Here is a 26,884-nt window from a genome sequence, read left to right as displayed (position 1 = left end):
TGAAAATTAAGTAACAGCTCTTACAACACATTTAATGAATGATGGTAAAGCTTGTAGAATTGAAATAAATGCAAGCAAAAGTAAATAATGTCTTTAGGGGAATATGAAACGGTAAAAATAATTCTTAATGGAGAGAAATTACAATATACGGAATATTTTAAATACTTAGGGAGTAGAATAGAAAGCAACTGGATGCACTATACAGATATCAAATCGTGCACAGCAGTTGCAAAGGTGGCATTCCCTGAGAATGGGGCGATTTTGCACAGCATTCCGGAAATGCGATTAAGGAAAAGATTTACGAAGTGTCTCGAGTGCCCTACAACACTATTCCTGAACTTGGACCGTTTGGAAGATTGACAGAAAGTTGGGAGGCTTTTGAAATGTGAACGTGGCGGAGAATTGAAAACACACCGTGGAAAGACAGAATAACAGACAGATGGCGCAGAGAGTGCAGGAATACAGGCAGTTACTATTTGTAACTGAACGCAGGAATAGAAATTAGACTGGGCGTGCAACGGAGAAGCATGATAGAATTATAAAAAGGATATGTGAAGGGGAAGAGAAGGCAAGAACTAAGTGAATTCATATTCTCGACGATCTGCTTAAAGGATATAATAACAACAACCTGCAGGAGGAAGCAGTCGATCGCAGAAAGTGGAGGCAGTAAGGAACAGCGCACATAGCACGTAACGGTGGTGATAATGTTGACATGATGTTGACTATATAGGAAGTACATAGATAGATTCTTCCTAGTACAAGATGATTAACAAAAAATGAATCTAAAGCATTAAAATTGTGCGCACGTAGAAACCTGAGTAAGTTGTTACTGAGGTACAAACTTTATGACAAAAACAGTATCACACCTTTCAGTTCACGGACAGAGTACAAGCAAGGCGTTGGGTGCAGTAGTGAGAGCACCACTCTAGCTTTCCAAAATCTGCCGAGCCTGGTGATAACGGTAGGCGCCTGCTTTTGTTTCAATGAGCTGTACGTGGGATGCGAAATACGAGCTACACATGTTCTCTTCTGGAACAGCTGGGCGTTGATAAGTTATCTATTACAACGCAGAGCTGTTACGCCCCTCTTTCTCTTCCCTCATCCAGGCACAAGAGCATGTTGTCAAAGCGTCAAGAATCAGAGCTAACGCACCGTCCAAGACCTTCTCTCTCAAGGGAGAGATATCCAAATTATATTAATTTGACGTGAACTATTGGTAAATAAGAATGATAGAAATAAATCCTTGGTTATTAAGTGTGCTTGTAATTTTTAGCTTGGAATTGAGGTTGCAAAGCGTGATTTTGATATTACTTCTGCTGATACACAAACTGGCGCTATACAAGACCTCTGCAAATTTAACTTGATTGTACTCATTGTTTTACGATATTAGCGCCACGTCATTGGCTGGAATGATGCAGAATAGCTAATATGTTTAGTATGCGGCCTGAAGATGGCTCAGAATCTTCGAGAAGCAGAGATGCACCTCGTCCTCAGCACGGCGTTAAATCCTAACCTCATTCCTTTTTTACAAGCCATGTCTTTCAAAACTCTGGCTTCAAATGTCTACGGCCTCGATAACGATTCATCGCTCAAAATGTCATTATACGCCGTTGCACACCGTTCAAATGACCAAAAATTCCACTGAAAGAAGGAGCAGGTGGGCATTAATATTCCTCCATTCGGAAAATACTGTGAAGAAATAAATGTTGAGTATTTTGAACTTCAGTGATTAATCGCACTTCAAATTTCCTACAGCTAATTTCCATAACAGAGCTCGTATTTCGGTCAAAATGTTATAGGACGATTATTGCAAACCTGAATATCGAAGGGGCTGTATTGAGCGTAAGATACAATGAGTGAACTATAACTATATATATTGTCTCCATCAGCATAAAGTGGAGATAATGCAGACGTCACAGTGTAGCTTGCCAAGAAGACAAATTTGTCAAAATATACTCTTTGAACGCTGTTAATTTCGGTTCTCTAAACTGAATCCATTATTTCTTTCATTATCAGCGTCTCAATTGTCGTTAAAAGGCTGCATGGAAGCCGCCCTGTTGTAGTCGCGATATCGAGGACTTATCCTGTGCCAATCGGCGGTTGGCCACGGAGAGCAAAAATGGTTCAAATGGCTCTGAGCACTATGGGACTTAACTTCTGTGGTCATCAGTCCCCTAGAACTTAGAACTACTTAAACCTAACTAACCTAAAGACATCACACACATCCATGCTAGCACACTGGACTCGCATTCGGGAGGACGACGGTTCAATCCCGTCTCCAGCCATCCTGATTTAGGTTTTCCGTGATTTTCCTAAATCGCTTCAGACAAATGCCGGGATGGTTCCTTTGAAAGGGCACGGCCGATTTCCTTCTCAATCCTTCCCTAACCCGAGCATGAGCTCCGTCTCTAATGACCTCGTTGTCGACGGGACGTTAAACACTAACCACCACAACCACCACCACCACCACCACCACCACCACACATCCATGCCCGAGGCAGGATTCGAACCTGCGACCGTAGCAGTCCCACGGAGAGCAGATCGAAGAAGAACTGAGTATTCCTATGTCCGTTACGAAAGCACACTAGTAACTGCACTATAAAGCTTTGCGTGTCGAACATACTGACCAATCTTCAACCTACCTAGTAAATATGTTAGCTGTCCTACGTCATTACATTCGACGACGTGGCGCTGATGACATAAAACAGTCAGTAAAATCAAGTTTAACTTGTAAAGGTCTTATGTAGTACCCGTCTGTGTTTCAGCAGAACTCAAAGGAAGGAAGATTAGTGTCTAATTTTCTTTCGACAACGTGGTCATTGAAGATGCTGTAGAAGAACGGATCAAGAAAGGATGGGGAAAGAAATCACCTGTGCCCTTTCAAAGGAAGCATCCCAGCAATTGCCTTAAGCGATGTGGGGAAATCACGGAAAACCGGATGGCCGGACCGGGATTTAAAACGTCGTCCGCCCGAATGAGAGTCCAGTGTGCCAATCTGTGCGCTTCCCGGCCGATGGCAGAACTAAAACCGAAATCACGCTCTACAACCTCGATTTCACTGGCCAATACCTGTTAGGGGATATTAGGCTTTATGCAACCAAAGCACCAAGAATTAGCATATTCAAGTATCTGGAGGCAGGAATATTAGGTGATAACCTTATGGATAGAGTAACCACATCATGAAATAAATTGCGCAAACTGTCAAAAATTTGCAATCACAGCCCATTACAGAACGAGCAGTAAGAAAACCACCCACAAGCCCCGCAAAATGTATTCCAATGAAATAAAGGACAAGAATTGTCACAGCCCATCAATGTCGAGATAATCAGGAGCGCAGCACTAGTTCAGTTGGATATGTTTGGAAAGAGATATGGGACGTGGCATTGTTTAAGGAACTATCCCAGTATTCACTGTGAAAATATTTAGGGAAACCATACAAACCCAGATCACGAGTATTGGAAGCCAGCTCACCCGAGCCATCCTAACCCGGACTATTCCAGTCGATAGTATAGCTGTGGCAGAGAAACTACGTGAGTGTAAACTTCACTCTGAAGAAGACGAGCAAATTACTATGATCACGTCAAGTCCAGTCCTCGTAGGACAAGGTCCCTAATGGATGAATGTTTCTTCAGCACTTCAGGAAAAGGAAATAGAAAGAAGCATATGGTCACTGATGAAACGAACATGCGGAAGCAGGACTCGTCGTTTTAGATGCGCTTTAAGAACAGAAGACCGGCCTCACGCAACAAGAATTTGCAAAGAAGAGAATAAACACTGTTCTTTACTCCTTTCATCAAACGACTACTAATTTGAATGCAAATGAAGCACCTCGAAAAAGATCGCGATCGAGACGTTAACAATGAAACGTGCGAATTAAACAGCTCGGTGGAAGACAAAACGGAAAACTTCTAAGGACACTGGTGGAAGAACAAGGCAACAGTAAGACTGTTGAATAATCAGGAGGAGTCAAGCGCCGCCATGGGCAGAGGCCATTGTCAGCTGCTAACTTTTCAATTACAAATAGTGCACCTGCCGCCAGACAAGGAAAACGTAGCACCATCAGGCAGATTATTTCAAGTTATTTGACTGATTCAAATTAAGTATAAACCCACGGAACACTATGTGCGCTACATTCGCTGAGCCCACCTCCTTGAAGATTCTTTCGACGTGATAGTTCTTCAAGTACAGTGAACCTATTTCCTTTCAAGGCTCAGTAGTATTTCGTACTAATTCCAGACATGTACTGACCTGAAATGCCGATCTCTGAAACGGAGATTATAATAATCTACAGCTTCCTCTTCAGACTATTAATACGCAAGTGTTAATGTCTTCCTGGTCCCATACTGACCTAAGACCATGTAGCACAGATCCGAACTCCTTCAAAATTTTATAGGCCGAACCTGATTTGGGACATGGATCCTGATGTAACTTTTGCATCTGCCTGACATCATAAATAATTACTCTTTTTTTATCATAACCACTTTACATTAATTAAACCACACCATGTCACTTCAGTGTACATCTTCACACTTTGAATTTTTCCACATCTTTATTAGGTCACTCTCTTGTCTGTCCGTCTGTTTATTTAAATAACATTTGCTATTGATTTCGAATCAGCTTCCCAATGAACTAGAGACTTTAAACAAAGCTCAGAACAGGACGACATGCAATATTAACTCGCTTTTTTGTCTGGCTTTTCGGTGGAGGGCGGGGGATGAAAATGTTTGGTAATGCCTCACATTTGACATTTTGGCTGACCTGTAAGACTGACGTGTAGCGCGGGTAGAGCTAGCAGGAATGCGTTCCAGGCGGTATGCGACAGGATGAGCAGAGAGAGAGAAGGGGGGAAGAGGAGATTGGTATAGCTTTGTTGCCTGTCTGTCCATCCATTCGGTACAAATTTTGTAATTGATTTTAAACTAATTTCTCAGTGATCTAGAGGCTTTAAATTCTCAACATAGCTCAGAAATGGATGATAATGCGATATTAACTCTCTATCTGTCTGGTGTGTCGCGGAGGTTACTTCTGTTATTTCTCTCTTTTCCTGTTTCAGTCGCGAATGGTTCGTGGGAGGAATGATTGTTGGTATGCCTTTGCATGAACTGTAATATCTCTCATTTTTGCCTTCACGGTCTATTTCTCGGAGAGAGTGAGGTGAAGAGAAGCTGAAATGAACCTGAAATTAACCACATATCTCTGTTCCAATCTCATCAAAATGTTTGAAATCGATTGAAAAATTTCACAGCCACAAGACCAAAAAGAAGAAAATAGTTATATAAATGAAAATGGATTTTTAGTATACCACGATTTTAAATTGGACTAAAAAGTGTTAAATAATTTTTTCCAGCTCCACACAGATTCCTAACGTCATACAGATAATCCTAAAAATCTGTGATTGTGAATTCTTAACAGCTATGAATATAGTTGTAATATTTAAAACGAAAAACGTAGGGTGCAAGCAGTAAATAAGTGATGCATTAGTAGTTCACTTCCTCGCCATTACACTGCTTACTGATGCTTGATAGTTCGCCTCCTTGCTATGCATGCATATCACGTTTTTCGTTTCAATCTTATAAGTATTTTCATAGCTATTAAAATTTCACAATTACAGATTTTCAGGGCAACCTGTCTGGGGCTAGGAATCTGTATGTGGTTAGGAGAAATTATTTTAAACGTATTAGTTCGATTTAAAAACACGTTATATCAAAAGTTCATTTTTATTTAAATAATTATTTTCGCAGTATATTCATTATATGATGACTGAATTAACTGATATTGTATTGGCGCTCCCTTCGCGTTCCTGTACAGTTGTGGCTCGACGTAATACAGTTTTAATGAGATTCCTGACTCTGGTATAATCAGAGAGGCAATGTACAGCACAGTGTTTTTATATCAGGACAAGGAATAAATCGACTGGCCAAACGTATAAGTCTATCACGTGTGAGAGTTGCTTCATAGGACAGTGATATCGCGAATGTGCTGGCCACTCTACATATCTACTCTAAACTGTTCACCCACTGAGCCTGTGCAATAATTAGATGTATTGTCGTATTGAAAAATGTATCGCTGTTTGGAAACAGGGGCGACACTATCGACCGCACTTGCCCAACAATGAAACGCCATACTAGAGATGACACGCGCCTCTATGAGAACAAGATGTACAAATCTCTCTGTCATAGTCTGCATATGCAGAACACTCCACTGTGCCCACTACGAGCGGTGCATCGATAACTTTATGTGGGTGACGGCAAACTAGTTGCGTACCTGAAGGATAAAATAATTACTCATCACATGAGATATTCGTGCACCACAGTTTCCATATACTGCAATAGTTCATTTCTGGGATACCTATTCCATAAGAACAAAAGTTTGAAATAGATTTTGTTTTCCTAGAGTTTCATACGCTAGTCAGGTTTTTTATTCTATCACTTCTAATTACTTTTCCAAGAGGGAAAGCGGAATTACACTCAAGCGCAAAGGAAACTGGTATAGGCATGTGTATTCAAATACGGAGATATGTAAACAGGCAGAATACGGTGCCGCGGTCGGCAACCCGTATATAAGACAAGTGTCTGGCGCAGTAGTTAGATCGATTACTGCTGCCACAATGGCAGGTTATCAACATTTAAGTGACTTTCAACGTGGTGTTATAGTCGGCCCACGAGGGCACAGCATCTCTCAGGAAGAGATGAAGTGGGGACTTTCCCATACGACTATCAAATGAGCGTATCGTGAATATCAGGAATCCGGTAAAACACCAAATCTCCGACATCGCTGCGGCCGGGAAAAGATCCTGCAAGAACGGGACCAACGGCGACTGAAGAGAATCGTTCAACGTGACAGAAGTTCAAACCTTCTGCAAATTGCTACAGATTTCAGTGTTGGAACATCAACTAGTGTCAGCGTGCGAAGCATTCAACGAAACATAATTGACATGGGCTTTCGGAACTGAAGGCCCACTCGTGTGCTTTACGCCTCGCCTGGCCCCGTCAACACTGACACTGAACTGTTGATTACTGGAAACATGTTGCCTGTTCGGACGAGTCTTGTTTCAAATTGTATCGAGCGGATGGACGTGTACAGGTATGGAGACAACTTCACCAATCCATGGACCCTGCATGTTAGCAGGGGAATATTCAAGCTGTAATGTTGTGGGGCGCGAGCAGTTGGTGTGATATGGAAGACCTTCATACGTCTAGATACGACTCTGACAGGTGACACGTACGTAAGCATCCTGTCTGATCACCTGCATCCATTCATGTCCGTTGTGTATTCCGACGGACTTTGGCAATTCTCAGTTTCTCTGGCTCTTCAGCGTAGAACTCAACGTTCAAATACTGCAACATCATAAATGGACGCTGTGGGTAAATTAAATACCGTACCTAGAAAAATGCATTACAAAAACGGATTTGTAACTGATCTGACGGCTAATATTGCCTACAAGGAGTGATCTATAGATGGCAGAGAACTATGAACAGTTCTAAGATATTCCGAGCAATATTTACAATAAAACATGTGGTGTCTCACAGCTGAGCAAGCAAACGTAAGAGCTCTTCACAGCAACCCGTTTCCTTGAAATACAACAGGTATCTGACGTCTATATAGAACAACAATATAAAAATATATTTGAAATAATTTTGAACTTCGACTTTGGCATGAAGGAGTTAGGAGCTTAAACTAACGCCAGCAATCGTAGGGATGACTCGTCATGGGAAACGGCAATGATGTGATAACGTGACGCATGACGTATGTCGTTTACCTTTGATAAGTCGCATGCATAGCTTCTAAGGCAGTTTGGGCTTCATTGCAAGTACGAGATGTGAGACCCACTGCATTTTTCCAGCAACGTTCAGGAAGCAACGACACAAATATCCGATGTTTCATGACGGATAAACACTGGGCGTAGCAGTTCACCTGTACTTTTTCTTATGGAGGGGAGTACACTTCCTTGCAGGGCAGTAACAGGATATGTAAATTATTTACTCTAGAATCGATCAGGGTAAATTTCCAAAATTACTTTCACATTTAAACGGTAGTAATGCACATTTAAAAATGGAACAGAAGACTGGCTAAAATCAAAAAATAAATATGAATGAAATCTTGAATTCCGAATGAAATGAATGTCGAAAACGTGGAGTGAGACCAGTAGTAGTAGCATATTTACAGTGCGGTGACAAGTCATGGGATACCTCAAAAAATGGTTCCAATGGCTCTGAGCACTATGGGACTTAACATCTGTGGTCATCAGTCCCCTAGAACTTAGAACTACTTAAACCTAATTAACCTAAGGACATCACACACATCCGTGCCCGAGGCAGGATTCGAACCTGCGACCGTAGCGGTCGCTCGGTTGCAGACTGTAGCGTCCAGAACCGCACGGCTACTCCGGCCGGCTAGATTTAGTCGTTGAACAGATTCTCAGTAAATAGGAAGGCACATTGCAGTACCACATCATGTAGGTTGTCTTCCTGAAATCAGTTTACTTGTTTCTTATTTTACTGTCGCAGGTTCAAATCCTGCCTCGGGCATGGATGTGTGTGATGTCCTTAGGTTAGTTAGGTTTAAGTAGTTCTAAGTTCTAGGGGACTGATGACCTTAAAAGTTAAGTCCCATAGTGCTCAGAGCCATTTGAACCATTTTGTTTCTTATTTATATATACGTACATACATATTTATACATACTTACTTATACTTGTTTAAACAGACATATTCATCGTCATTGAGCTAATATCAGAATTTTTTAAATATATTGTTCTTATCGGGAATTTTTATGAATTGGAATCCAGTGTGCGTCCGCTTCGAACAGTGCAGCTGGAAGAGCTCTTGGAACGAGAGGATATTCGGCGAATGGACTGGCCTTTCCATTCACACGACTTGGATTTCGTGGAGCACGTTTGGTATGCGTTGGGCAGACTTTTTTCAGAACGTTCACATTCACCAACGATCAACTAGCAGCTGTCAGACGCGAGGAATGATACGCCCTGCCACAAGAACAGCACAGGATGGGAGCTCGTTGTAGAGCATGCGTTGGCCTGTCCTGCGTTTTGTAATGTCCAGCGGACCATCATAAATCGAATGATTTCAGTGTAATTATTGTTTTTGAATAAAAATGTCGTTCCTGTTCGTCTCATTGCGTACTTCTCTATCACCTTCTGTACTATACTGCAGCAGTTTTTTTCTACGTATTGTCCAGGTTTCATAGAGCTATGTTACTTGGCAACTGCACATCGTGCGAAAGTTACTTTCGTCCTTAAGTTTTACATACCAATGTTCGAAAACCCAACAAAGTAGCACAGTTCCACACAGAAGTGAGGCATTCCTGTCGCTGTGGGCGCAGGTGAGCACAGATGTTGGTGTGTCGCATATGGCCCACTCATCAGCGACGATCGACTTGTGCTTGGCCAGACTGATTATAAAGGCAAACCGTGGAGCGTCTTCAAGTTACGCGGAGAGCGTGCGCCTCGGGAAACGAAAAACTGTGATAAGCCATCTAAATCTACACTCCACAATTCATCTTACTTTATGTGGCAGAGGGTATTACCACCATCACTTTCATGATCTTTTAACGAAATATGTGCAGAAGGGGGCAACATTTTGCACGAATCTTGTGAGAACGTATGCTCTCAGAATTTTAATAGCAAACCACACCGAGATGCACCATACCACACTTTTAGCTTCTGCACAGCTGTCTGAGCATCTCCATAATATTTTTGCGCTTATTAAACTAAGTCGTGAAAAAACGCACTGCACTTCTTTGGATGTCCTCTATTTCTCCTTTCAATCCTACCTGGTAAGGGTTCCAGAATAAAGAGCAGTACTCGGTTACTGATCAGACGAGGGTTTCATAGGCTGCGTCCTTCGTAGGTGGACTACACTTCCGGTAAATCTCAGTCTGATATCTGACTTTCCCACGAATAACATTATGAGGTCTTTCCATTTTAAATCGCTTCGAACGCATAATTTTGAATATCTAAAGAATGTGACTGTTTCCGATGATTGTTCAGCAATGGTGTGACCTAACAACAACGATTCTTTGCACGTATTTGTGTCCAAACCGCCACATTTGTTTGCACTGAGTGTCAACTGCGAGTTTCTGCACCAATCGTCGATCCTCTTCAGGTCTTCCTGCATTTCATTACAATTTCCCAGAACGATGACTTCTGTAAACAGCATCATTCGTGACCGACCTCATCGAACATCTGAAGGCATTCATTGCATCATTTATTTATGCTGTGAACAGTAATGTTCCCGTAACATTTCCTTTAAGTATATAAGACGCTACTTGAACGTCTGAAGATTTTTCCGTTATTAACGACGTGCTGTGCTCCAATTGATATGAACCCATACATCTGCGTGGACAAAATTTCTTCCTGATTTAATAAATAGTACCTCTATTTACATGTGGATAACTGCAAGATAAAGTCCATAACGAAGAAAAAGACGGTGTTGGTACCCGATTACAAAATTAGTGTTGAACATCTGGAGCACATCACACAGAACAAGTATGTTGAGATAATACTGAAAGGCGGTATGAAATGTGATGAAAACGTAAAACCAACTGCAGGGAAAGCGAATGGAAATGTAGAATTGTTGGAAGGGGTCTGGGAAAGGGCTGTCATTGATACAGGGTGGCCTCCTCCACGTTCTGTACAGGGGAGTGCATATGTAGATGTATAAAGCTCCCAATCCTACGGTTTATTTTTATTGTGATCAATATGATCACGATGTCATATTGGATTCTCCTTACATAAAATGAAAAGAATGTTCCTGTACGAATCCACTCTCATAAAGTTTCTACAAAAATAGTTATTTCTGTTTCATGAGTGTACATGAAAATTGACAGATTTTGAAAAAAAATTAGTCTCTCACAGAGAACTGACTAATTCTGTAGATGAGACAGTGGTAGTTCCTACAGGAAGTATTACGTATCGACTTCACGTAAGTTTATGTATTGTGCGTACAACGAAATGTGCTAATTATAATAATTACAGGAAACTGGAAGCAATCCTCTATAACACTTCATTTGAATACCGTTCTTGTCTTTTTTAGTTAATCTAATTAATTTAAGGTAAATGTAGAAATGATTCCTTTGATAGTTTCTGAAGGCTCAAGAGGTGCTTCTCCTTAAGAGGACCACTCAAGAAAAGAGCTTTATCTCTTTCTTTTTATTTTGTACGTAATAAATAACTTTTCCCCATTTGGTTCCATAATTTTTGCTTTCTGTACCTTGCTCGTTACCCATCCGTTACCGATTATGGCTGAAGAGTAGAAAGGAACAAGATAGCAGAACCAAACTGAAAGGCGTATAGAGCCAATGCAATTCATAACAAGCCAAGAAGGAAACTGAAAAATAATAGTACTCTGTCTGCTTCCAAGATACCCACACGTTTCTTACATCACAACTACCAATGTACCCACGTGTTTCGAACTGAAAGAAGATGAATCTGACACCTTGAATGTTGAAAGTACAATAGTTTTTATTGTCAAACAAATAAATTATTGCACTACGCTATTTAACTCTGCTCTCCATTACGTACATTGTTAGCTGTATGCTGGTCCAAGAAGTATGAATACAGTAAGCTAAATTTTTTCACCACCGGAAATTAATACCTTTCTTTCTGGGACGTGTAAAATACAGAACAGTGGCTGCATTAGGTGAGACACAGGCTGTTGTCATCAAGTTCCCAGGGCAGAAGTATGTTGAATGTTTGGCATTCATATTAAACTACGTGGACAAAAAAAGATCTGAATGGAAGTGAAACTCTTGCTCAGATTAATTTCTCACTGGTGGCTTAACGTTCAGCGCATCACAGCTGTTTTAAATGTATTAGCATTTCTTATCAGCAGCTGGAGAGTATCAGGATGCGGCACTAATGGGAAGTCGTTATCGGCCAGGCTAGTCTTGCGATAACTGTACAAATATTGTGCAGAACGTTAGTTAAAATCCGGCCCCGTCCCTACCAACTCACAGAGGAGTAGCAAAGGTGGTTCCTACTTTACTGCCGTAGCAAACAGCGCTACGCGACTACTGCCAAAAATATTCTGGGACTTGTTGGCTCGTAAAAACAGGAGTTTTACAAGTTACAGGAAAATAAACCGCTTTTGAAACGTGTATCTTCGCGTGGAAGAAAACGGTGTAAACACGTGATACCTGTTTTGAAGGCTGCTACGTGCGGTGTGCAATTTGACGATGAGTTTAGTTTAAGGGAAAGAAAATTTTACCGTGCAGCTACCAAACTTGTTTATTTACCCTACAGGTTTCAGAGCATTATAGCTCCATTTTCAATGGATACAATTCATTTAATTCATTTGGGGATTTAAAATAAGAGGACAAACGCTATGGCAGTGATATGGCAAATAAAAAAGGGTTCAAGAACTTCAAAAATGGCACATATTGATCGAAATTCATAAAAGAACGACATCACAAAGACGAAACACTAATGATCAGTTCCAGATTTTTTTTGAAAATAGAGCTCATATCAGCGATTTTAACATTCCAATGCCCTGTTGGCTACCATAACGGAATGTGGTTCCGTACAGCTTAATTTACGTTCATGAACTAAGACAAAAAGATACAAATCTTCGATTTCTCGAAAAGCGTTTAAAACATTCTGCATTAGCTTTGGTGGCTGGCCATGGTCTTGCTCTTACTGTTTATTTTGCCGTAATTAGGTGTGAAATCTTTCTTCTGATATTGTTAAATGGCGTACAGCCAATGTGTCCTTAATTTCCGTTTGGGACTGCACAGTTCGCACATATGACTCTTTAGCAAATGAGGCATGTTTTCGAAATTAATTAAATCAACTGTTTGCATTGAAAATTGAGCCACAATGTTCTGCAATCTTTACAGAAAAAAATGTAGTGGCTACATGGTAGAAAGTTTTTTTCCGTTACGCAATGAATATCGCAACTGCGAACCCATCGCATTCCACCAGATCGTGGAAGAAGCCTGAACATGTGTCAAGTACTTCATTGGAAAACGAAGAAGCTTGTGCCTGGCAGATCTAGGTACAGACCGCACGCGCGCCATAACATGTAACGTGTACGCGCTGCTCTGGAAGAAAACGAACTCTTCCGCAAGGGGAACGTGGGGAGCCGTGCAGCTACTAGAAGTGCGTGTGGAGACTCTTCACGCTTGTTTACGGACTGGGAACAAAGAACTGCGCTGCTTTATCGCCGTCAGCTGCCTTCCTGCCGAAGTCGGGCGGACTTCCCACGTGTACAGTGTCAGCGCCAAATGCACCCATAGCGAAAAGGAAACTCATGTTGCCACTGGCCTTTGACTCCACGGGTCAATACCGAGTATGAAGAAAGGAATAGTAAGCTTCCACATTCCGTCGAGGCTTGGACGTCCTCCTCACGCCCTTCTCGGCGGGAGGAGGTCGTTTTAGCAAGGTTAAGAATTGGACACTGCCGGTTCAGCCATCGCCATCTGCTGACGGCTGCGCCGGCGCCGTTCTGCCCATGTGGGCACTTGCTGACGGTTAGACACATTTTAATGTCCTGTCCAGATCTTACCACACTGCGCCTCGATCTTAACCTGCCTAATACTTTAGATGCCATTTTAGCGGATGACCCACGAGCAGCTGCTCGTGTTCTTTGTTTTATCAATTTGACAAACCTCGCTAAGGACATTTGATGATGTTTTTTAATCCTATGCCTGTCAGTCTGTCTTTTATTGTGTTTTCCCTTTTAGTTGTTGTTGTCAACTTGTGCCTCGCGGTGCATTCTTAGAGTAGTCAGGGCGCTAATGACCATTGAAGTTGTGCGCCCTAAAACCACAAAAAAAAAAAAAAAAAAAAAAAAAAAACATTCCGTCGATCTCTTGATCAGCGCCGGCCGCGGTGGCCTTGCGGTTCTAGGCGCTCCAGTCCGGAGCCGCGCTGCTGCTACGGTCGCAGGTTCGAATCCTGCCTCGGGCATGGGTGTGTGTGATGTCCTTAGGTTAGTTAGGTTTAAGTAGTTCTACGTTCTAGGGGACTAATGACCACAGCAGTTGAGTCCCATAGTGCTCAGAACCGTTTGAACCATTTGTTGATCAGCGACGGAGCACTAGATCGTATTGAACAAGGATACGGACGGAAATCGACCTTGTCCTTTGAAAGAAACTGTCCAGGAATTTGCCTTAAGCGTTTTATGTAATCCTGGGAAAAGCTAAATTTGAATGGCCTGACGAGGGATGTCAACCATCATTCTCTGGAACGCGAGTTCACTGTCTACTCTAGCAGCCTCTGAGAAGATCTGCAACCTCTTCTATCAAGCGTGATTATCTTTATCATGACATGGACTGCACAATGGGACAACTTGGCTAAGCACGAATATTTTTCGTTGCTCGGCCAAGAGTTACCCTCTCGGTGTCTCAACACGAGGCACGAATGTGCAGCGCGGCAGGCAAAGCGAACTACACCGTGTGAAGAGTATTCAGAAGCGGTTTTTCAGATTGGTGCAATGGACTTTTAGTATCGGTATTAGGGACGTTTATTCAGCAATGAATGATAAACGGCTCAGAAATGAAATAGTCTAATATTTTTCTGTGATGTCTGCAGAACTTGGCTCTAGAACGACATTAGCAAATGCAAGTTGCGACTCGGAAAAAAAATAAAAAAAAAAACGTTAGAGTGAGTCAAGTCGGGTATACGCAACACCGACTCAAAGGAAGGCCTCGGCGCTCGTTCGTGACGTCACGTCAGCTAGGCACGGCCAACGCCAGGTCTGTTGCAGGCATACTCATAATGGTGGTGTCTCCCTCTCTGACACAGGAAAATGTGAAACTATTGGCGGTAGTTGACCAACACACATTGTTCCGAGAGATTTCTGCAATCAATTAATTGTGCAATTCATTACACTTCTTAACAAATAGTGTACTCCTGAACTTAATTTTCCACCTGTTTTAAGGCTTGACATACAAACACAACTTCATGGTCCAGCAGCAACAGAATTCGTGCTTCTTTACCTTATTTGTAAATCTGAGGAAGTTACGTTTGTACTGGGTTGCTTTTACAAGAAACTGTCAACATATTGGTGCTCTTCTTTAGGTATCTTGGTTGACTATGGGGTGAGGAGCGCTGAATGTTAATATCTTGCGATTGTACACGTTTGGGGATGGTGTGGGTGACAGAAGAAGAGGCAAAAGAGAGATACTTGTTTTATCAAATAAAATTTTTTATCTCATAAAGTTTCTCCTTTCAGTTGCAAGAGGGGAACATTTATCTTTTCTAATGTGCATGTTTAAAAAAGTTAAAACCCAGAAGTATTTTCGATGTATGAAGCTATTTTGTTTCCTGTTTAGAATTCCTTTCGTTGAAAACGACTGTAATCTAATGACTGGCAACAGCTGGACATTTACACATGTAAATTAGTTTACATTTCCAGTGACGATGTGAAACGAAAATAAATAAATAAAAGAAACGAGTTCATTGTAAGGGGGTTGGGGTAAGTTTCGATAAGAAAATGGATCAAGTAAATATAGTTGCTTGAATGTAAAATTTCCGAAGCTTGCAATGGGCAAAGCATCTTCTCATATTGATCTAAGTTTGTTTCGACAGGATTCAGTAATACAGAACTATGATCTTCATTTGTAGCTTTACGATAGTAAGAGAATCTTTCATCTAAATAAAACTGCAGAATTCAAAACAATACCAAACATTTTGCCCAAAAATAAGAGATTTATAGTGATAAGCACGCCCAGGCGTTTCTGCCTGCAACAGACCTGGCGTTCGCCGTGCCTAGCTGACGTGACGTCACCAACAAGCGCCGAGGCCTTCCTTTGAGTCGGTGTTGGTATACGGCAGTATTATCTATCAATATTACCTGCTGAACTCAATGAACTAATTCAATGTAAGCCGAAATTTGCTGCTTAGAAGAAAAATCGAGAAAATTTTGCATAAGAACAGTGTTCTAAAATAAATATATTATGACGATTCTGATTTGAACAAAACATAATTTCTTGTTCCTGTTTCATTATCCATACAAATTTTCGGTATGTTACACCATCATCAGTTGGTTTCCCTTTATTTTACTGTCAAATAGTAAATAAATGTTGGGCGAGACTACATACAGTTTGAAAATATGGTCATCACATTCACAAAATGTGTTTTAGCACAAACACATTTTGTTGTTCATGAGCTGACGTTTTAATACTGTTTATCATATCCAGCTATGGGCTTCCTTAAATCACTGTACTTTCCGTGAAGCTAAAATTCAGGCATAAGATGAAACTGCAGATCTTAGGACCATTTTTCACTTTGTTAAGAAAAGTACCGTACTTCAAAAACATAGCTCAAACACCAGTGACTCCACTTCAGGAGCAAATTTTCGGTTCACTGAAAGGAAATACTATTAGCTGCAGACGACAAACTTTATTGAAATACCAGGTGTAGTGTGAACCACAGGCAGCAAAATTAACATGTGTTATTACGATTTATGTTTGTGCTGCAACAATTTTTGTAAACATGATAACATGATGACCATTAGTATAACTTGCATGGGCGTACCCAGCGAGGGGTAGCAGCTGCCCCCCCCCCCCCCCCCCCTCCGAAGATATTCGCAGTTTTTCACTAGTTTACTGTTTTATTTAATAAGAAATTCTGCATGTTTTCTCGGATTGTACAAGTGCATTCTTGTATTTAATATGTTTATTAAAAGCAGTTTTTCATTGGTTTACTGTTTTATTTAATAAGAAGTGCTGTATGTTGTCTCGAGTCCTTGTTTCCTGAGACTAGTATGACCTGCCCCCCCCCCCCCCCATGCCTAGTTCAGATCCTCGGTACGCCCTTGATAACTTGTAAGCATTTTCATCCAATGTTTACTTATTCTTTGACAATAAAATAAAGACAAGCAGACTGCCACCGAAATGTATATTATTAAAGAGGGAAAAACAACAAACTGAGTCCAGAATGAGATTTTCACTCTGCAGCGGAGTGCGCGCTGATATGAAACTTCCTGGCAGATTAAAACTGTGTCCCCGACCGAGACTCGAACTCGGGATCTTTGCCTTTCGCGGGCAAGTGCTCTACCATCTGAGCTACCGAAGCACGACTCACGCCCGGTCTCACAGCTTTACTTCTGCCAGTATCTCGTCTCCTACCTTCCAAACTTTACAGAAGCTCTCCTGCAAACCTTGCAGAACTAGCACTCCTGAAAGAAAGGATACTACGGAGACATGGCTTAGCCACAGCCTGGGGGATGTTTCCAGAATGAGATTTTCACTCTGTCTCGGTCGGGCACACAGTTTTAATCTGCCAGGAAGTTTCATATCAGCACGCACTCCGCCGCAGAGTGAAAATCTCATTCTGGAAACATCCCCCAGGCTGTGGCTAAGCCATGTCTCCGCAGTATCCTTTCTTTCAGGAGTGCTAGTTCTGCAAGGTTTGCAGGAGAGCTTCTGTAAAGTTTGGAAGGTAGGAGACGAGATACTGGCAGAAGTAAAGCTGTGAGACCGGGCGTGAGTCGTGCTTCGGTAGCTCAGATGGCAGAGCACTTGCCCGCGAAAGGCAAAGATCCCGAGTTCGAGTCTCGGTCGGGCACACAGTTTTAATCTGCCAGGAAGTTTCAAGAAACTGAGTTCTACTCATGGGGGAATCCTCAAAAAATATGTAATGTCCAAGCAAACGTGTTAGTGACACTTCCTAAGGATATAGCTCCTCGTGTGTTTCAAAACGAGTGAAAATTCAGTATCACAGGTTAAACAAATGTAGGTAGATTCCAACAGAAGGAAATTTGCGGTAACTGTATGTTTATGGACTCGGCGAATCTCATGAAATTATTAATTTATATATCTTTATTGGTTAAAGTGGGTAGAACTATCCGCTCCGGACTTTCGCACATCATCTGATGCCTTAGTATGGTTAACTTCAACGCAAAACACATGCTATAAGATGAAACGTATTCTAACTCAATCATTGTTGTTGTTTGGTTGCTGCTGCTAACGTCTGTCATTTGTCTACCAGCATCTGAGTAGCTCTAACTGATGCTGGAACCAAATATAACGACATTAATCATATGTTCCAGAAATGTCTACAAACGTTGTCAGTAAAAGTGCAGCTTACCACAGGCCGCGAGCAAGCTGCGTCAGGCTTTCTGTGGACGCTTTGTTTATCATCTTATAGCGTGAGGCCGTAGCACAAAGCACACTTTTTAATGTAATTACCTCAATGTTTTCATAAGCTTAAAACAGAGCAGTGATTAGAAAGTGCGACAATATAATGCCACAAGAAGATAAACAGCGTCTGTAACATGTCAGGGCTGCTTCCTCACAACCTCTGACAACTTGCACTTTTACTGACGACATTTACTGACGCAACTGTAAAATATGACTATAGTAACAAGATACCGAACTTGAAACATCAGTTGGGCGCATTTCAACTGCTCATAAACAAAAGTCAGGCATCAGAAGCAGCAAGCAGGCGACTAAAATAGGTTACGCTAGATTATGTGTAAATAAAATTTGTTTTTGTATCGATTCCACCTTGAGCAAACAGTTTTTTTCTCTTTTTTAAGTAGACATTTTTTATTGAAGTTACAGCATCATCGGTGGGTCTTTTTTTATTCCCTTTCAGTTAAATAATACGAAAACTGCTCTTTGCTATTAGTACACAGAAATTTCAGTCTTATATATACATTATTACCAAATGCTTCGGCTTTTAAGGTTTTCTATATTTTGTATTACAGTCGATTTTCTTTCACTGTTTGTCATCTGCAACCCAGAGAATGTGGAAAATTATATACGTCGAACATATGCGACTGGAAATACTGTGAGGACTTAGGATAAAACAATGCTGACCACATTATTCTCAAGCGTAAATTTTCGATTTAAATAATTTTCAAAATTAATTGCTCTAGGTTGCAGGTGACAAACTGATAGAAAAACAACTGTAATACAAAATACAGAATACTACATAAATCATGGCATGTTTGACTGCTATCAAATTTGTGAATGCATTTCTTAAGACTAAAATTTGTAATTGTGCGGACAGTAAAGAGTAATATTTCTGTTATTCAATTGAAAGAAAATGAAAAACCCACTGATGATGATGTAACCTCGATGAAACATGTCTGGGCAAAAATAAGAAAAAAAGTATGTGTGCTCAAGATGGTAGCGATGTTTTATTTAGAAACGTACACATACAAAAGTGTGAGTTTCAATCTCAAAATGAATAGCGTAAGTTTTATTTATTTTTATAGCGTGCAGTTGATGGCTTTTGTAGGTTAAAGGCCTCAGATGAAAGTCCGAAACGTGTACTATTATGTTCATATGTCCAATAAAACACGTAAATTATGATTTTACTCGTAGCTCTTATTTTTTCAGTAACTGCGATATACTTTTTTTCCAAAACAAAATTCAGTCGTCAGCTCCGCAAAATCTGTGGTCATAATTTTTGCATTCACAATTTAGATTTTGCGATTCGTCATATCATTCTTTCATTAACACATATCCGTGTTCCGAAATTCCGAAGATGACAGATGAATGTGTCTAAACCAAGTAAATGTAACGAAATATTCCAATTACGCAGCTAACGACTGAACTTCATATTGAAAAAAAAAATTAATTACGGTATGGGACACGTTATTCTCATAAATATATGGCTACGTTTTCGTAACTGTCGTGTACGATAGAAAGTGAATCTGGTTACGCTTCAGGAAGTTCGTAGGCTGCAACAAAACGCTCTAAAACAAAGGAGAAATGTCGTGGTGACATAGCGCTTTCAAACAACTGGTGGGGCGAGTTGTCCCGAGGGTTAGGCGGCGCTGTGTTAGTAGCGGCGGCGGGACGTACCCGGCTGATCTTGCGCACCCGCGTGCTGTTGGGGGTGCGCGCCGCGGGCCTGCCGATGCTGACGCGCGACATGCTGGCTGCTGCGGGCTGTCGCGCATTCCGCCAGCGGCAGCACACTGGCGTGGGGCAGCGCCGGCCCGCGCCGCCAGAGCGCAGCCGCGTCGCGCGCCGCCTGCCAGGGGCACCGGGTGGGGGCACGGCCCCGCTGCCCGCTCGCCTACCTTACTTTGCGTGGCGGAGGGGACTCTTGTGTACCACTGTCACTTCCCCCCCCCCCCCTCCCCCCCAAAACCCTTCCAGACCGCTTTCGTAAGGGACACGTAGCCGCTATCGTTAACGCACGCCTGTGCGGTGGCACTCGACACGGAGGTAGCCAGCTCGAATCCTGCTGATGGTAGAGCGTGAGGAAACGATTGACTGGAACAGAGCGGAAAGAATTCAGTCGAAGACCAATGGGAAGATTTGATAGATGAAATTATGAAGGCAAAATAGGATCGATTAGTAAAAAGATGACGCCTAGTCAAGATATAGTAGCAACAGCAATTGAGAGATTCATACCTCATAAATTGGTAAGAGATGGAACTGATCCCCCGTGGTACACAAAACAGGTCCGAACGCTGTTGCAGAGGCAACGGAAAAAGCATGCGAAGTTCAGAAGAACGCGAAATCCCGAAGATTGGCTAAAATTTACAGACGCGCGAAATTTGGCACGGACCCCAATGCGAGATGCCTTTAATAGGTTCCACAACGAAACATTGTCTCGAAATTTGGTAGAAAATCCGAAGACATTCTGGTCGTATGTAAAGAACACAAGCGGCAAATCGCAATCAATACCTTCGCTGCGCAGTGCCGATGGTACTGTTACCGACGACTGTGCCGCTAAAGCGGAGTTATTGAACGCAGTTTTCCGAAATTCCTTCACCAAGGGAGACGAATGGAATATTCCAGAATTTGAAAGACGAACAGCTGCTAGCATGAGTGTCTTAGAAGTAGATACCTTACGGGGTTGCGAAGCAACTCATATCGCTTGATACGGGCAAGTCTTCAGGTCCAGATTGTATACCGATTAGGTTCCTTTCAGATTACGCTGATACAAAGCTCCCTACTTAGCAATCATATACAACCGCTCGCTCACCAATAGATCTGTACCTACAGATTGGAAAATTGCGCAGGTCGCATCAGTGTTTAAAAACGGTGGTAGGAGTAATCCATCGAACTACAGACCTATATCATTGACGTCGGTTTGCAGTAGGGTTTTGGAGCATGTACTGTGATCAAACATTATGAATCACCTCGAAGGGAACGATCTATTGATACGTAATCAGCATGGTTTCGGAAAACATCGTTCTTGTGCAACGCAGCTGGCTCTTTATTCGCACGAAGTAATGGCCACTATCGACAGGGGATCTGAAGTTGATTCCGTATTTCTAGATTTCCGGAAAACTTTTGACACCGTTCCTCACAAGCGACTTCTAATCAAGCTGCGGGCCTATGGGGTAACGTCTCAGTTGTGCGACTGGATTCGTGATTTCCTGTCAGGAAGGTCGCAGTTCGTAGTAATAGACGGCAAATCATCGAGTAAAACTGCAGTGATATAAGGTGTTCCCCAGGAAAGCGCCCTGGGACCTCTGCTGTTCCTGCTCTATATAAATGACCTGGGTGACAATCTGAGCAGTTCTCTTAGGTTGTTCGCAGATGATGCTGTAATTTACCGTCTAGTAAGGTCATCCGAAGACCAGTATCAGTTGCAAAGCGATTTAGAAAAGATTGCTGTATGGTGTTGCAGGTGGCAGTTGACGCTAAATAACGAAAAGTGTGAGGTGATCCACAAGAGTTCCAAAAGAAATCCGTTGGAATTCGATTACTCGATAAATAGTACAATTCTCAAGGCTGTCAAATCAACTAAGTACCTGGGTGTTAAAATTACGAACAACTTCAGTTGGAAAGACCACATAGATAATATTGTGGGGAAGGCGAGCCAAAGTTTGCGTTTCATTGGCAGGACACTTAGAAGATGCAAAAAGTCCACTAGAGAGACAGCTTACACTACACTCGTTCGTCCTCTGTTAGAATATTGCTGCGCGGTGTGGGATCCTTACCAGGTGGGATTGACGGAGGACATCGAAAGGGTGCAAAAAAGGGCAGCTCGTTTTGTATTATCACGTAGTAGGGGAGAGAGTGTGGCAGATATGATACGCGAATTGGGATGGAAGTCATTACAGCTAAGACGTTTTTCGCCGCGGCGAGATCTATTTACGAAATTTGAGTCACCAACTTTCTCTTCCGAATGCGAAAATATTTTGTTGAGCTCAACCTACATAGGTAGGAATGATCATCAAAATAAAATAAGAGAAATCAGAGCTCGAACGGAAAGGTTTAGGTGTTCGTTTTTCCCGCGCGCTGTTCGGGAGTGGAATGGTAGAGAGATAGTATGATTGTGGTTCGATGAACCCTCTGCCATGCACTTAAATGGGAATTGCAGAGTAATCATGTAGACGTAGTAGAAGCCCTTGGATAATTTACAAGATACTGAACATAACTGACGAGAGGGAAAAATACAGAGATCCATAAAATGAAGCAGTCAAAGAGAAATATAGACGTTTAAATAAAAAAATCTTTGAAAAAGAATTGTCAAATGTTTTGTGAACAGATCTGTCTAAAAGTAAGAATAAGATAAGTTACAGAAAGATTTGACCGCGCCTTAGAGTTGTGCTCGAAATCGTGTACAGCAAAGGAGCTGGCCATTTTGAATTTAAACTACACTGCTAATCTTAGAATTTTAAGAGTACTTGATGATATTTGACTGATGGAATTTCAATTGGTCGTCTCCTTACATCACTAACACACGAGCGTCTCAGTTCCTGCTCACGATATTGAGCATCATTCAGAGAGGTGTCAAATGCTCCTCTAGTATATTTTACTTCTTACTTTTAGACAAATAATTTCACGGAATATTTCACCATTTTTTACAATTTCTTTTTATTTTCAAGTTTTGTTCAGAAAGCGTGAAATTTAAATATATTTAACTACAGATGTGTATTCTCTTATCAGCAAGAGCGTATAGATCAAGAAAAGACAAACAAATTTCAGTTTATGCTGATTTGATGTTTTTTGGTACTCGATTTACTTAGTTAACAGCAGATGTTCGTGAGATATTTCAATTTTCCCTCAAATCACAACTTAAGATTTTTTAAATTACCCGGTTACCTTAGTGAAATTAAACCTTCTTTATAAAACTAGATCTCAAGCAGGTCAATGCGATAACTCGTTTGTCCATATCCCACAAATCCCTAATTAAGTTTTTACATGTACACCTATAACCCGCAAGCCACCTTACGGTGTGTGGCGGTGGGTACTTTGTGTATCAGTGTCACTTCTTCCGTTTCCTGTTCCAGTCGTGTATGGCTCGGGGGAAGAGCGTTTGCTGGTAATCCTCCGTGTGTGCTCCAATCTCTCTGCATTTATCTTCGTGATCTTTTCGCGAGATATGCGTAGGAGCTGGCTGACTCCACGCTCTCCGAACTTTAACCGTAGAATATACCGTAATGCAGAGCGCCTCTCTTAAGCGTCTGCCACTGGAGTTGGCTGACCATCTCCGTGAAGCTTTCGAGTTTTCTAAATGAATCTGTAAGGAAACACGCTTTTCTTCTCTATTTCCTCTACCAATCCTATCTGGTACGGATCCCAGACTGACTAGCAGCCACCGCGCGGCTGCTACGGTCGCAGGTTCGAATCCTGCCTCGGGCATGGATGTGTGTGATGTCCTTAGGTTAGTTAGGTTTAAGTAGTTCTAAGTTCTAGGGGACTGATGACCACAGCTGTTAAGTCCCATAGTGCTCAGAGCCATTTGAACCATTTTTGACTAGCAGCCGGCCGCGGTGGCCGTGCGGTTCTAGGCGCTTCAGTACGGAACCGCGTGACTGCTACGGTCTCAGGTTCGGATCCTGCCTCGGGCATGGATGTGCGTGGTGTCTTAGGTTAGTTAGGTTTAAGTAGTTCTAAGTTCTAGGGGACTGATGACCTCAGATGTTGAGTCCCATAGTGCTCAGAGCCATTTGAACCATTTGAACCCAGACTGACTAGCAATACTCAAGTATTGGTCGAACCAATATTTTGTAAGCCACATCCTTCGTCGATGGACTACATTTCCTGAGCATTCTTCCGACGAGTCGCGGTCTCGCATCTGTCTTACTCCCGATTAATTTTATGTGGTCGCTACACTTCAGAACGGTCCGTGCGCTTACTCCTCGATGTTTTATGGAAGTAACTGCTTCTAATGATTGTTGTGCAGTCGTGTAGTCGTACAATAAAGAGTAACCTGTTTATGCATTCGCAGTACGTTATATTTGTTTATGATGAAGGTCAATTGCCACTCCCTGCAACAAGCGATGATTCTCTGCAAGTCTTCCTGCTTTTTGCTACAATTTTCTAGCGTTTCGACTTCTCATCCGCGAAAAACCTTAAGGGACTTGCGACATCATCTACTAGGTCACGAAGGAAATATCATAATAGGACGGAAATCAGTAGATGTCGTGTACAGATACCGACTAACAAATGATTACAGTATCAGAAAAATTGGATGATTTATTTAAGAGAGTTTCCAAACAGAGCAAGCCAACAACGCGTTGGTTCACTTCCGGCCGTTATGCAAGCAGTTATTCGATTTGGCACTGATTGAAAGTTATGGGATGTCCTCCAGACGGATATCGTGTCAAATTTTGTCCAACTGGGGCGTTAGATCATCAAAATCCCCAGCTGGCTGCTGGGCCGTGCTCCAAACCTTCTCAACTGGGGAGAGATTTGGCGTCCTTCCTGGCCAAGGTTGGGTTTTTCAAGCACGACGACAAGCTGTAGAAACTCTCGCCGTGTGCGGGCGGGCATTATTGTGCGGAAATGTAAGACTAGGATGAGCGTAGAATACCATCGACGTACCGCTGTGTTGTAAGGGCCCTCCTATGAAATGAAACGGCACCGGAGACCACCACTCCTGTTTGTCTGGTTTTATGGCGGGCGACAGTCTGGTTGATATCCCACCACCGTCCGGGACGTCTCCAGACACGTCTCAGGCCTGGAATCTCATTGACTGGAGTAGAATTGCCTTCAGTGATGAGTCCCGCTTCGAACTGAGCTCCGATGACCAGCCACATACTGGGGAGCATACGACCACCCTGCAACAATTGCTAAATTAGTCCTATTGTCACATCCAATAGCTTCCCGCGTCCTGCTAGGGACCTCGAGAGCTTAACACAGCTTCTAGAATCTATTCCCGAATGTGTGTGGTGACCGTAACCTTTGCCCGAACTTCAGCTGTTATGTTTTTTCTTCAGAGAGAGTCGAAGAATCCTACGGTCTTCTCGTGATGAGGTTTTTCTGGAAGCATCCGTTCTTATTCTTCTTGCCACACTGTTTTCTCGGGTCCATCTCGTCACCACTCGTCCTACGGCACTATACTACAGCTTGTTGTCCACGTGATCTGTCGGTATGACGCTCCTAGGTCCCTCATACTAAGGCTTCGTCCTTTCTCAGAGTCTCGGGGCTGTCTTGAGCTGCCCGTGCCCGTCCTCTGGCCATGGTGGGTTGCGATCTGCATCTGGAAAGTTCCACTACCTTTAGACACATCCAACAGCCGTCACGTTTTCCCACCATTCTTCAGCTGTAGGAATAGCTTATTTATGTACTAAAAGTACTGTGTGTAAGATCGCACCAGGATGAGATTTTAATCAACACATGACCAACTTATATGGGACAGCATGTCTATCGGAAACCACGGTCGTGGAATTGTGCGACAAGGAGTACTGCTGTTCCATGATAACGCATTTTCGTATATCGAAAATGTCGCAATGCAGAAGTTACACCAACTGGAGTGGGAGGCACTCTAGCACCCGACCCTTAGTCCTAATCCCTTCCCATGCGATTGTCACTATTTTAGACCCTTAAAAATTTTTGGAAATTTGTGGTAAGGTCCTATGGGACCAAACTGCTGAGGTCCTCGATTCCTAGCTCTACACACTACTTAATCTAACTTAAACTAACTTACGCTAAGGACAAAACACACACCAATGTCCGGGGCAGGACTCGAACCTCCGACGTGGGGAGACGCGCGGACCGTGGCAAAGCGCCCTTAGACCGCGCGGCTACCCCGCGCATAAAATAGGCCTTGAAGGGTCGACGATTCCTGGCGGACGATGATGTGCCGCAGGCAGTTACAGACTTCTGCACAGAGTTGGACACTGTGTTTTCCAAATGGGTACCTTCAAAATGGTTCAAATGACTCTAAGCACTATGGGACTTTACATCTGGAGTCATCAGTCTCCTAGACTTAGAACTACTTAAACCTAACCAACCTTATGACAACACACACATCCATGCCCGAGGCAGGATGCGAACGTGCGATCGTAGCAACAGCGCGGTTCCGGACTGAAGCGCCTAGAACTGCTCGGCCACAGCGGCCGGCTGGGTATCTTCGACCTGGTGCGTAGGTGGGATGTTTGCCTCAATGCTCACGGTGATTTTGCCTGATTGGCACACCGATTCTGGACTTTACGGTCTTCGAACGGAAACTTTTTGATCGCTCCTTATTGTAGACAAAAATACAACCAAACTCAGTCAGCAGCAGAAACGCGCCTGGACCGGCTGAGATGCCTGTGAGATTACGCGAAAGTACTTGCTCTCCTTTCAGCAGCACTTAATCGTACGTAACTGGAGGATGGAAGGGTACCAAACGACTGGTAAAAATGCAGGTCATTTCCGTTTTTTAAGGAGGGTCTTCGGACAGATGCACGTAATTAAAGACCTTTATCGCTAAAGTCAGTCGGTTGTAGAATCATGTGACATATTTTCTACCCAAGCACATGTTTTTGGAGAATTTCCTTTGTAGAAATAAACACGTATTCCAAAAACACACATCTTGTGAAACTCTGCTCGCTATGTTCATCCATGAGAGCCACAGCGCCGACGCCCAGGTTAATGTGATGTTCCATGACTTCAGGAAGGTGTTCTAAGTTTCATGCTATCCTCTGGTGAAGAAAATACGATTATACCGAGTATCGAGCAGGTTTGTGATTGGATTCAGGAATTCCTCGCTGATATGTCGTTCTTAATGGGACGAAAT

The 26,884-nt window shown here is 42.5% G+C and overlaps 1 protein-coding gene across 1 annotated transcript in view; it reads right to left on the bottom strand.

Moving 5' to 3' along the window:
• Window positions 1-19,876, bottom strand: part of LOC124721452 (monocarboxylate transporter 3-like) — a 430,925-nt gene extending 411,049 nt beyond the window's left edge. Inside the window, exon 1 of the mRNA XM_047246436.1 lies at window positions 19,774-19,876. Coding sequence (XP_047102392.1) covers window positions 19,774-19,845 — 72 coding nt within the window. The 5' untranslated portion in view covers window positions 19,846-19,876. The remainder of the gene's footprint in view (window positions 1-19,773) is intronic.
• Window positions 19,877-26,884: the final 7,008 nt, after the last annotated feature.

This window comes from Schistocerca piceifrons, chromosome X, assembly GCF_021461385.2.
Source record: "Schistocerca piceifrons isolate TAMUIC-IGC-003096 chromosome X, iqSchPice1.1, whole genome shotgun sequence".
Lineage (NCBI taxonomy): Eukaryota > Metazoa > Arthropoda > Insecta > Orthoptera > Acrididae > Schistocerca > Schistocerca piceifrons.
Note: the sequence above shows the minus strand (reverse complement) of the source record. Positions and strands in the feature narration are given on the sequence as shown.